Source organism: Vidua chalybeata, chromosome 4 (genome assembly GCF_026979565.1).
Source record: "Vidua chalybeata isolate OUT-0048 chromosome 4, bVidCha1 merged haplotype, whole genome shotgun sequence".
NCBI lineage: Eukaryota > Metazoa > Chordata > Aves > Passeriformes > Viduidae > Vidua > Vidua chalybeata.
This window is the reverse complement of record NC_071533.1, coordinates 66,071,159-66,083,633: the sequence shown is the minus strand read 5'-3', so window position 1 is coordinate 66,083,633 and position 12,475 is coordinate 66,071,159. Positions and strand designations below refer to the sequence as shown.

General features: G+C 37.2%; 1 protein-coding gene across 7 annotated transcripts in view; it reads left to right on the top strand.

Moving 5' to 3' along the window:
- MAEA (macrophage erythroblast attacher, E3 ubiquitin ligase) overlaps positions 1 to 11,886 on the top strand; it is a 48,658-nt gene extending 36,772 nt beyond the window's left edge. For all 7 annotated transcript variants that reach the window (XM_053940194.1, XM_053940193.1, XM_053940195.1 and 4 more), the window contains 5 exons: positions 630 to 706; positions 6,219 to 6,327; positions 9,201 to 9,334; positions 10,007 to 10,202; positions 10,633 to 11,886. In XM_053940194.1, coding sequence (XP_053796169.1) covers positions 630 to 706; positions 6,219 to 6,327; positions 9,201 to 9,334; positions 10,007 to 10,202; positions 10,633 to 10,728 — 612 coding nt within the window. In that variant the 3' untranslated portion in view covers positions 10,729 to 11,886. The remainder of the gene's footprint in view (positions 1 to 629; positions 707 to 6,218; positions 6,328 to 9,200; positions 9,335 to 10,006; positions 10,203 to 10,632) is intronic.
- Positions 11,887 to 12,475: the final 589 nt, after the last annotated feature.

The window sequence follows — 12,475 nt, the reverse complement described above, 5'->3', positions numbered from 1 at the left end:
CACTCTCAACTTCATTAGGCTTCAAATTTTACCTTTTTCCATAAACAGGTAAATGCCACTTGGTTTTCTTGTTTGAGACTTGTTTCCAGCATGGCTTTTAGACGTTTGACAAGAGGAGTGGGATAGAAGCTTGAAGAAAGGGAGGGGAGGGTATTGCAGCAACTTAAACTTTGTGCTGGTTTTTGTTAATATTGGGGTTTTTCAAAATTCATTCAAAGGCTTGTTTCTTACTTGCAGTCTTCTGGGTAGACCTGTCTAAATTATGACATAGCCCCAAACTCCTGCTGACTCTACTACTTTAAATTGTAAGAAAGTTACAAGGAAACCATGTATTATTCTCATTTGTGTCTCAGGTAACAAGGCTTTCAGTCATTAGGAAAAAGTTCATCCCTGCCGAAGTTTTAAAGGAGGCAAGAGGAGGAGGATTTTGTTTGCTTTTAGGGAATTCTGTGCTGATCTTGTCTGTAGAGTCAGCATTTCAACTTTTTTTTGCATGAATGCCTAAAAGCAAGCAAACCAGGTTGCATGTTATTAACACTTTTCTTTTTTGTTGTGCACACGTAGTTGTTAACAAACCATGCGGTGCAACTTTGGCACCATCTAAGACCCTGTCTTGTCTTTAATCTCAGAGCTGTCTGGAGTTCAGCCTAAGGATTCAGGAGTTCATTGAACTCATTCGACAGAACAAGAGACTGGATGCTGTGAGGTATGAAATTAGGATGCTTTCCAAACATTTTTCTTAACAAGATGGTATTATACTTCATTAGAAACATGTGATTATTGTTACAACACCCAGAAGGCCTGTAAATCCTTGAAGGGTCTCACCTGGTATTGTCATCAGTCTTTGGATTTAAGCTGGGCTTGGACTTTTTTTAAAGGCAAAGTGTCATTCCACAGATGCACCTTCTTTAAGAATTGATGTTGTCCCTGAAACTCTGTGTCTTCTTATTCTTCAAAATCAAGGTTTAGAAAATTAACCTGTTTTAAAAATCAAATGGATTTTCTGGTGGCATATAGTGTAATATATAAATATATATTCACCCTTAACTAATTTTCAAGAGGTACAGCCAGCTTCTCATGGCAATTCATTACCATTTTAATCACCAGAAATAGTTAAAAGTTAATGAAACATTCATCTAAAGCTTTAACATTTCAATTTTGACTGATTCTGCTTTGTTATCTTCATTAAACTTTGTTCTGCAAGTTACCTGCAAGGCCATGTTCACCCCCTGTATTGACGCCTAATTTAGAGCTCTGTATGGTTGTGGGTGGGAGAGGGATGAGCTGTGTTAGGTTTTCCTCACTTCATTCTTCTGGCTCCAAATGAGGAAACCAGCACAATATCCATTTTTACCTGTTCTGAAGTAGTTCAGTGGGGACTACAGGGAGAAAGCAACAATGCCCAGTGGGATTGTGAATCAGTGACAGAAGTGCAGTCACACCTCAGCACTGCCTGACTTAACCACAAGAGAATTTTTCTGACAATACTTTCAGTACCAGCACATGAAGCAATTTATACATCCAAATTAATGGTCCTGATTGAAGGTGGAATAATGTTCCAGGATAACACAGGAAACTAGCCCTGCTGTAATAAGTAGAATTTTGATACTGGGACAAAGAAATGCATTGATAATTTGATAAGCAATGACCTTGCCAGCACCAAAGTACGGTGCAGGTGGCAGAGCCTGCTGGAGCTTATATGTGCACAAGGGAGGGAAAATTCTCAGCAGCTTCTGTTTTATAAGAATATTTAAACCTAAAGAGAGGTGAGAAGTTCATTGCCCAACCTAAAGCTTTGCTGATACATCCTGATAAGAAAACTGTTGCCATGTAGTATTTCTGTGTTAAGGAAGTTCCAAGTTCTGCTGCCCTTAAACCCAAACAAGGTACTTCAGAAACTGAAACTTGTATTTGTGGCAGAGCTGATTTTTTTGGTTAGAGCAGCACAGAGGTACAGAAAACTATCATAATGTATTCACAGACTGAAAACATTCTAGCATATTCCCAAATCTAGATGGAGAAGCTCTCCTGCAGGGCAAAGTTTTAGGGTTATTTTCAGGTTTTATTTCTAATTTCATTCAGATGCGTGGCTTGCTTTGAGCTAATATCATTCCTACTTTGCCCTACTTGCACTTAAATCATCTTTGCTCTGGTCCCAGCCAATGCAAATGTTCAATCTGATAAACTCCAGCTAATTTTAATGTTAATAATTAAAACCAAATATAATTAAAAACAAAACCTACAAGCTAGCATTTAGATATGTGCACTTACCCTTTGATAGAATTATCAAATCCTAAGGAACTGTCAAGTACTTCAGAAAAGGATGAAAGAGACTCAACTCCATTATCTGTCTTCTGAAGCCCATGGTGCTCTTTATACCAAATGAATACTGTGCCTTTAGCTTTATTCTCAGTTTGTTTCTTTGCCAAATGTGCAGTCATGCATCTTAACAATGAGTAGTTTATGCTCTAAAAACTATTTTCTTTGAGCTACAGCTTCCTTATGTAGCTTGGAAACCAGAGGGCAGGCACAGAGCTGGAATAAGGAAATAGTCTGAGAACTGGGACAAAGCAGATAAGGTCCTTCTGTATTTTATTGTTACTCGATATTTGTTTCCCTCTCATCCCTTTTCCACATCAGAAGTGGTAAAATTTGCAAGCTGTCAGCCCTCAAGAGGATACAGCATGCTTTATGTGGAATAACCTGTCTGAGGTTTACAACTTAAAGCTCCTGTTTGTATGGCAAACAAGGCATCCGTATTGAGTGTTGTTAGGGTGAAGTGTGTATATTCCATATACCTGCTGAAATTCAGGGTTGACATACATTTTATACTTGGCAATTATAAGTTGCCATTCATGGCAGTGCTGCTTTAACTTCATAACCTATTGTAAAAGGAAAAGGAGCTATGGAAGTCTTTCTGTATCTTAATTGACTCCTTTCTAGGAGGATGAGTTTTGATTATTTTGCACATTCAGACTTCAGCATCTCAATGCTTCCTTTCAGTATCGTGGCTTAAAAACTGTAAGTGTTTTACCATGACATTCTACTTTGTTTAAAAGTAAATAAGTAATGAATAAGGGATACCTTTGGGGAGGTGTGGCATAAATCTCATTGCTTCTAGCAAACCCTTGCAACTTGTGGTTTTATTAGCTTGCTTCTGTTAAGTGCCTGCAGCAGGATTCTTTCAGTATTGTGTCTGTAGTGCAATAAATAGGTCAGGCATCCATTAGAAAGCAGAGAAAGAGGCTGTTTACCAAGGAGTTTCCTGTACGAGTGGAACTGGGGGAACTGACATTTTGTTGAAACGCAGCTGGTGTTTAAATAAGTTTGAAAGCTTTTGCTGCCTGCTGAGAACCTCTGAAGTGACATTGCTTTTACATTAAAATTGATGTGAACTTTAAAATTATACATCTTATTAAATAAGTGTTTGAATTTGTGTAGCTTTTTAGAATGAGTACAAACAGACTTTCCTCTAAGGTACCTTATCAGAGTAGCCTTGAAAGTGCAAGTTTCAAGAATGTAAAAAACTGTTCTTGAATACAAAGAGTAAATCTCTTAACCTTAAATATAACACAAAGTTTTTTGCCTAGTATCATTAGCCTTTAACTCTCAGTCTCTAGGGTTTTTTTGTCAAATTTGTACCTACTAAAGTAACAATGAATGACTTTCAGAGCTCTCACTAATTTCATTCTAGGAAATCTGACAGCATTTTGATATTTTGCTCTTATGCAAAGAGATACGCAAAGTTCTCAGCTAAAAGCTTAACAAAATATCATGTGCACTTCTTGTTCTGGGAATGCACAGGACAAAAAGGAGTAAATAATAGCTGATGGTGGACAAAGTTAGGAGAAAATGGCTACAGTCTATCATTCTAGTCAACTTCCCTCCTACAAGGATGAATGAACACTTTATTTTTTTAGTGGGTTGCAATTGAACAGGAGTATAAATATACTTTTGAGAACTTTGAGTATAAATTCTGCTGGTTGTCATAGGGATCCAAGATAATGGCATTCAGGCATTGGCCAAAAAACTGAGTAGAAACAAGTCCTTTCTTGATAACACCTAATATTTGTGTTCAGTTATTGCTACTGCCCAGTAAATATGTTCATTTTTATATTCAGGCATATGTAGACATATAAGCTGGACATTGCAAATGTGGATCCCTATGTAACAATTTAGTGTACCCTCAGTGAACTGTAGGTCTTCAAGTCTTTGTAAATATTTGCCAAGTACAATATGTCAGCTGTACCTGTGTGGGCTGGAGGGACACACAAAAGATGATGAACTTTGTCCTTGCAGAATTTACAGGATCATTTTAATTTCTCAGTGGATGGAGTTCAGCCATAGCATGCAGACCTTTTGGGAAACTTTCCTTTTTTTTTTTTAAAGACTAACACAAGGTCACTTTGGAAAACCTGACTCATTCTGGCTGAACCCAAATCAGCCAGCACATCCCAGTGTGTTCAGTACTTTGCATGTGATGGAAGGCTGATGGCCTGGCAGGGAGGAGAACCTCAACCCCAACCAGGCTGTGCAAACTGAAGTGTAATTTCTGTTTTACCATCACAGAACACAACTGCACTCTGATCAGTTCCTGTGAGAAGATTTTTTTCCCCTTTTTTCTCTCATGCATGCACAGATAATCTCAGCTGGTAGATCTGAAGTTACCTAATCTATGTTTGCAAAAACTCTCAATTTCATCTGCAGTTCTCCACAGTTATTTTAGCTTTCTTCCAGTGTGTCCAGGCTGTCTCTTCTCTCGGGCTGAGGGGTTTGTGCTTCTGCCCTCATAACAGTAATCACCTGGGGAACAATGTTTACATTCCTGAATTGCTCACCCAGCATAGGAAATTGGGTGGAAACATTCTGTCCTACATAACTTCCATTGCTTCCTGGCTTGGGTGGGAGAGGAAGTGGGAGTACTGAAACACTGCTAAAGAGACTGTTCTCATGGTATTGATGACCTCAGTGTAGTTGTCAAATTCAGAATTGCAGAAAAAAAAAAAAAAAACTTGCCTAGATTTTCTTATTCAAGCCATGAAATGGGCATTTTGAAAATACTGTCTATTCTTAAAAGTAATTTAGGAATTATTAAAAGACTCTTCAAAAGTTAAAAAAGAGCAAACTCTTACTGGAGGACTAAGATGAGGTAACTTGGTATCTTTCCTGCAATGCAAACTGTGCAGAAGTCACAGCATAGGGAGAATTTTCCTACCCTTATGCAATGCCAGAAATTCAGTATAATGCTGGTTCCATAGCCAGCCTGCTGTGCTACATCTGTGCACCACTGAAAACAGGAGCTTTTAGCAGAAATGCTGAGCAAATCATCCAGTTTAAAGGCTGAAGGGTCTTCCTGCACATTTACACTCCAACTTGAGAATTACTGATCTTAGGAACACTAGACTGGGGAAACTTTCATTTAGGTTTATAAAATAGTTGGATATCCTCATAATCTGGTAATAATTTTGTGGTTTCTTACTATTTCCTGAAAAATATTGAAGTTTGTATTTTTTTATTTAAATATGCTTCTGTAACTTATTTCAAATATCCAAGCTTTCAGACATGTGTGTATCCCTTACAATCTGTATGTGTTAAAGTACAAAAATTTATACTGAAGTTCTAATTCATTTTTTTATTTTCCTGGCTAAAGAAAGGTGCTCTTAACAAGGTGTTTTCTATTACATTGCCCTACAATTTCTTGTAGTCTGCACAGAAAGTGATATTGTCTTCTAGCCTACACCCCTGCCCCAAAAAATCATTTATTCAAAATAAACATTGCCCCAGATATCAGTGTAAGAAAGGCAGATATTTGAGCACTCTTGATGTGTAAGGGGTCTGGAACAGCTGATTTTCAGACAGCCTTTATCTCACTTGTCAGTGTATGCCAGAGGAGTGTCATACACTGAGCCTGCATGAGCAGAGACATTTCTTCTAATAATCATGGTGGTTTAGTTCTAAGTGAGGCAAGACTTCACACTACAGTAAAAAGATTCTGGTTTCTAAGAAACTACAGTGTAACAATACTAATTCTTAGTCATTCTTGGATTCCCATTTGCAGGATGTGTTTTTTCAAGTCCTTTAAATGTACATAGAGCACTCTTGGAGTTCATGTATTGAGACCAGAATCTATAGGTTTTCTCTGAAATCTTCCTAAATTAAGTGAATTTACTTGATTTGGAAACAAGGCTGTGTAATAAAGTATCAATTCTCTGTTTCAGACATGCAAGAAAGCACTTCAGTCAGGCTGAGGGAAGCCAGCTGGATGAGGTTCGACAGGTGATGGGAATGTTGGCCTTTCCCTCAGACACTCATATCTCTCCCTATAAGGTAACGCTGAAATTCAGTGCTACAACACAATATTAAAACAGATGTTTCAGTTCTTTTTTCAGCACAGGAAAATGCATTGATAATATCAAGATAAAGATTATTTTAAATTTTACTTCCCAAATTCCACCTTTGTAAGAGTTCTTAATTTTAGTAACCAGTCCCTGTACATTAATCCAGAAAGTATTTGTATTGTTTCAGTTGGATTGTAATAGTAACATGGATTCACACTGAGCTAGGCTTACCACAAACCCAGCATTAGAGATCTGGGGGGCTGGAAGCACAATAATTGAATATACAGCAAGAGGCAGAAGATGGGGAAGTACAAAGGAAAAAAAGAGAGAATCTTGTTCAACATATGAAACTGTGGCTTTAATACACCAGCAGCAGTTCTTAATTCTACCTCTCACATTACTGTTGTTGCAATGGTTGGGATGAAGAAAGGAAGGATGATTTGAATGATGTGAAAGTAGTATTTTTGTTCCTTAAAATAAATTTTCATTTATTTGGATTATGCAAAATAATGTAGCTATGTAGTGGTAATATCTACATCTAATTTTAAATCAAGCAAAATTCATAGATAGCTACTGTTTCTATAGACTTGAGTCCTGTGGTCATGTGCTAATTCACTTCTTGGGGCAGAAGGTAGAGAAGAGCTGAGTTGTCAAAGCAGGACAAGAATTCCATGAAATGCCAAGCCAATATGTGGCAGTGCCAGTATAAACACATTTTCTAAACATGATGATGAAACCATCATCATCAACCAACAAAACAACCATACAGAAAAACCCTGAAACAAAAAAACATACAGAATCAATATGAATTTCTTTCATTTCTTTCATTTCTTTCATGATTTCTTCATCCCAGAGTCCTGGAAGGATCCTGGTGTTTTACATGCTAGATTTGATCTAAGTTATGAATATAAATGATAGATGTGTTAAAAGACTGAGTGTAAGATAGAATTTATCAATATTTTAGTAGTTAGAAAGAAATAGGTAGGAAATAAAATTCGTGTATTTTATTCTAAGGGCTGGTTTGGATGGAGTGTTTCAATGAGGGAGAACAAGGAGAAATAAGGATTCTTCCACATACAAGCATACAATGAGAACAAATTCCCTAATACTTACGGATGTGAATTAAAACATTCTAGTTATGGAAGTTAAGTTTTGAATTCTCTAATAATTACCTAGTTCAACACTATTACAGTACATGGTTGTTTGGAGTTACCTTTACTATCTTGACTATGAGTTCTGTGCATAAATGGCTTCCTAAAATGCCTTTAAGTAAATTATTTTTAAGTCTGTGACAAAGTTTATGAGATCATATCTCTAACTAACTGATTTTTATTAATCCAAGGAAAGAAGCATCTTCTATAACCAATAAATAGAACTTTCTCTGGCTTTTCCTCTTTCAGGACCTTAAGGAAAACAATCACTGTTGTGGCAGAACAGGCTGTTTTCTTTGATATCTGTTGAACAATCTTATGTCTCTTTGTCTTCCATCAGACCAGATTTCTTGGAGCCCAATCCAACCTGGTCCTAACAATAGAATCATTGAATTCTAAAGGTTGGAAAAGGTCTCTGAGATCATCCAGTCCAACCATCAACCCAGAACCACCACTAAACCATGTCCTCATCTGCCCTGTCCTCATGGTTTTCTCCAGGTTAAACACCCCCAGCTCTCTCAGCTGCTCCTCATCAGACTTATGCTCCAGACCCTTCCCCAGCTCTGTGCCCTTCTCTGGAACCATTCCAGCACCTCAATGTCCTTGTGAGGGGCTGAAACTGAACACAGGACTTGAGGTGTGGCCTCAGCAATGCAAAGTTCTACAGATGGGACATCCACAGCCTCTCTGGCAGCCTGGTCCAGTGTCTGACCACCCTGACAGCAAAAAACTTCTTGCTAATGTCCAGTCTAACCCTGCTTTCTTTCTGTTTGAAGCCATTCCCTTTGTCCTGTCACTCCATGGCCTTGTCACAAGTCCCTTTCCAGATCATGTGTAGCACCTTTAGGTACTGGAAGGTGCTGTAAGGTGTCCCCAGATTGTTTCTCCTGGTTCCCTCAAAGTGTAGCATGTGGAGTTGACAATATGATCAGTATAGTATCTATATGATAAATATTATATAAAGGTAAATAAATACTGTCACTCCTTGTGACCAAAGTGCAGGTTATGGATACAAAGGATAAGAAAGAAAGGATTAGGTGTCTGCCTGTATAAATGACACTAAGTACATTTTCAAAGGGTCTTCCCTTCTTACATGAGTCTTCAACAGCATTGCTTTTAAAGCTCAATGTATCCTTGACCTGTGGGTTTAGTTCTTACTTCCATGAAAAGAAAAATCCCGACTTTTAGGTAACACACAGTATTAAAGAATTTTGTCTCTAAATGAGTAGCTTCTGCAGGCTTTCTCTAACCTGGGGTTGTGGCAGCTTCTTCAGATTGAAATCTTTTTACAAAATTCTCTAAATATTATGTATTGCAATTGATTACTAAGGTAAAAAACACTTCTGATTTTTTGATGTTAATCGTTCAGAGGCTGTAGGAGAAACATTCTGCAGTACTAATGTTGTTTCTTATGTAGTCCAGCATTCTAGGAAACTAAATGGAAGTAACCTCACCAGGAATTACATACCTTGATTAGAACATTTGGTAGATGATGGAGATGGAATATTGATTGCTCCACCTATTTTAAATAGTACTTGTTTTAATAAAGCAGTGTTAAAAGATACTTTTTAAACACTGTGCATTGAGTTGTCCACTTCTGGTTTGTGATGCATTTGCACAAGTGAGTTTTGCACAATTTGTCACTCCCAGGCTTTTGCTCCCTGGGACAATTAGATTGAAAGCAACTTATAGTTGTGTTGTTTTTTAACAGGATCTCTTGGACCCTGCTCGATGGAGAATGCTGATCCAACAGTTTAGATATGATAACTACAGACTACATCAGCTGGGAAACAATTCTGTTTTTACTATAACACTCCAGGCAGGCCTTTCAGCTATAAAAACACCGTATCCTTTAAAGCAGATATTACTGGGAGTAGAAAAAAAGCCATGTGGGGGTTTACTTTTGGTTTATGGAGGCTCTTCAGAGAGCTCAAATAAGAAATGTGACACTTCAATATTTTTGCTCATGAGTTGTTCAAATGGGGTATAAATTGGTCACTATTAAATTAAGGGGAGATTATAATAAATAGCATTATGGTTTTAAAAAAAGGCATGCCCAAACAAAAAATTTTAAGGTAAAATGTAACATTGTGTTTGGTTTGGCTGTCTTTTCATCTCTGAAATTAGTGAATATGCATGCAAGGGTTAGTGAGCTGGGTCACAATTACAGGTTTTCAAGCATTTAAACAGAAATTTACCTGCCAGGTTTTATGTGAATATTCAAAAATAGCTGCATCTTTTGAAACTTTGTTGGATTTGTTGTGCTGGAGAATGGCTGGTGCTGCACCTCAGAAGCTTTACCTGCACCACATGTTTTGGTCACTCCTGTTCCTTGAAACAGAGCAAACCCTTAATTCTTTTGTGCAGACATTAAACTTGAATTAAATGTTCCTGTGCATTCTGTCACCTGGGCTCTGTTGGCACAGCTGACAATCTTTTAATTTGAAGGTTTCCCATACAATGGGTAGCTAATTATGGTTTCATTGTGGTGATTGTTCCCTAACTTGCTGTTAACAGACAGTGTTATAAAGAGGATGGGAGCTCAAAAAACCCCGACTGCCCTGTGTGTAGCAAATCCCTGAACAAGCTGGCTCAGCCCCTGCCGATGGCACATTGTGCCAACTCCCGACTAGTCTGCAAGATTTCGGGGGATGTAATGAACGAAAATAATCCTCCTATGATGTTACCAAATGGATATGTCTATGGATACAATGTAAGTGTTGGTGTCAATGACTTGCTGAAGGCTAAAATAGCAGCTGTTAGAGTAACTTGCTAGGTCAAAATAAGAGCTTATAAACTGAGTCAGAAGCTAGAAGAATATTTCTTGCAGTAATGTTTTTTTAAGGACTGTATATTTAGCTGCTTAAATTGGTCTTAATGAAGACATATTAATGGTCACATACCTAACTATGTGAATTTATAACAGGAGATCAAATGGCATTGGAAATCTTTCCTTTCAGAGAGCAATAATGTAATAATTTTTTTTGCTTTCCTTCCAGAGAGCAATAAGTAACTTCTGGGGGCAAAGATGTTTTGACCTCAGACCACAACATTTTTTTAAATTAAGTTCATTTCCTAAATAGTTCAATAGTGCTTTGAAAAACTGTTGTGAATATTATCTTTTGGTTTCACTCTTTTTTCAGTCTCTGCTTTCTATTCGTCAAGATGACAAAGTAATTTGCCCAAGAACCAAAGAAGTCTTCAACTTCTCACAAGCTGAGAAAGTCTACATCATGTAGGTCTGTAAAACACACAATGAAGTGCCGCTGGAATTTTGACACAGTGTATCTTGGCATACCCTGTAAAGGGGGGGGCCTTAATGTGTGGCAAAGAAGCAAAAGCTGCCACCTTGGGGAGCAGACCTGTCGGTGGCATTATTGTTTCTTGCGACCAAAGATCAATGAGCAACAATAAACACTCTTGAAAGGAAAAAAAACAAAAAAAAAAATGAAGAGAGGAATTATGACTTAAGTTTGTACTTGAATAAAAAACACAAAAACAAATTTTGCTTGTTAAGGTTTTGTAACATAAGGTCAAAAATTGGACTCTTCTCAAAGAAAAGTACTTTCATCTTCTAAAGGATAGCTTTCTTTAAAGATGGACACTTGCACTGGGGGAAAAGTTACAACAGATTTGAAATGAAATCCATTTTTCTTCCCTCTTTTTCACAATTGTCCAAGACCCTTTTGTTATCAAAGATCTCAGTACTACCAACGTGTTCTCCTTTAAGCTCCTCTTTGCCTTCTTTACGATCCTCTGGTGAAGTAATCCTGAACATGAATGATGTAACTTATTTCCATGGGAAGATATTTTTGATGTCTTTGACACAAAAGGTGGCTTCTCTGGAGGATCAAATAGGGACTGGTTTTAAGGAGTATGAAGTCTTTTTCCAAACCCAAATATTTTAAGGAGGTTGCATAAGTATCAAGAAGAACTGAGAACATTTCAGGCAAAATCCAATGCTTGTTTAAATGTTCTTTTTCCAGTCTACCATAGTGTTAAAGTCCTTCTAAAGTTATTAGTTATGTGCATAGGGTTCAATATGAAATCATTAGTGCTACTGCCTTATTTCTTGCTTTGAGAATGTACTCACATGACAATGAGCTGGTATTCTTAAGTGTTGGGCGAAGTTTCTGAAGATGCCTTGCAGGATGATTACATAATTTTAGGGTCTAAATAGTATTCATTACTGAAACTAATAGTTCAATTTTAACAACTGCAGAACACATCCTTATGACTTTTCAAAATAATTAAACCATTGTAGTTTAAACAAAACCATATTGTAGAGGTTTGTATTTAGCGCTTATTTTTGCATGTTGATGTTGATTAGCTAATAAAAGATTGTAAATGTAAGACATGTTAATAAAAATTGTTTTCCATTTCTTGATTATATAAAATTAGAAAGCTGTTTTGTGTTTAAATGTAAAAAGAATTAACTCTCAGTGGCCTCTCTTCAAAGGAGTGGAACTTCCATGTGTTGGTTTTCAGTGTTCTGCAAGATTTAAAAGAAAAATAAGAAAACTAACAACACACATGCATACCAAAAATCAAACCAAAAAACCCCAAAAATTCCCCAGCAAACAAAAAAAAAAAAAAAAAGCCACACAGCAAACATAAATGTCGTTCTTCAGAGCATTTCAGTCAAATAAGTATTTTTGGTTTAAATTTTTCATATATGAACAGTACACTCCAGGGTTTTTTCTGTCTCTTCCTGGAACACTGCCTCATGTCCTAGAGCCTTCCTGTTAATAAAATGGTGTGGGTGATGTTAGGTGTGGGGTTTTTATGCTTTAAAGAATGCTAACAAAGCACAGACAAAGACCACAACTTGTTTTCATGTTCAGCACTCAAAGGTCAACAGATACTGCTAAACTGCTGGTACTAGGCACTGTGAAACTGTAAATACAGAAATGGGATTTCCAGGGAGCTGTGTCTGAAAAGGTTCCATTTTCAGTAGGCATCAATTACTGATGCTTCAGGACAGGT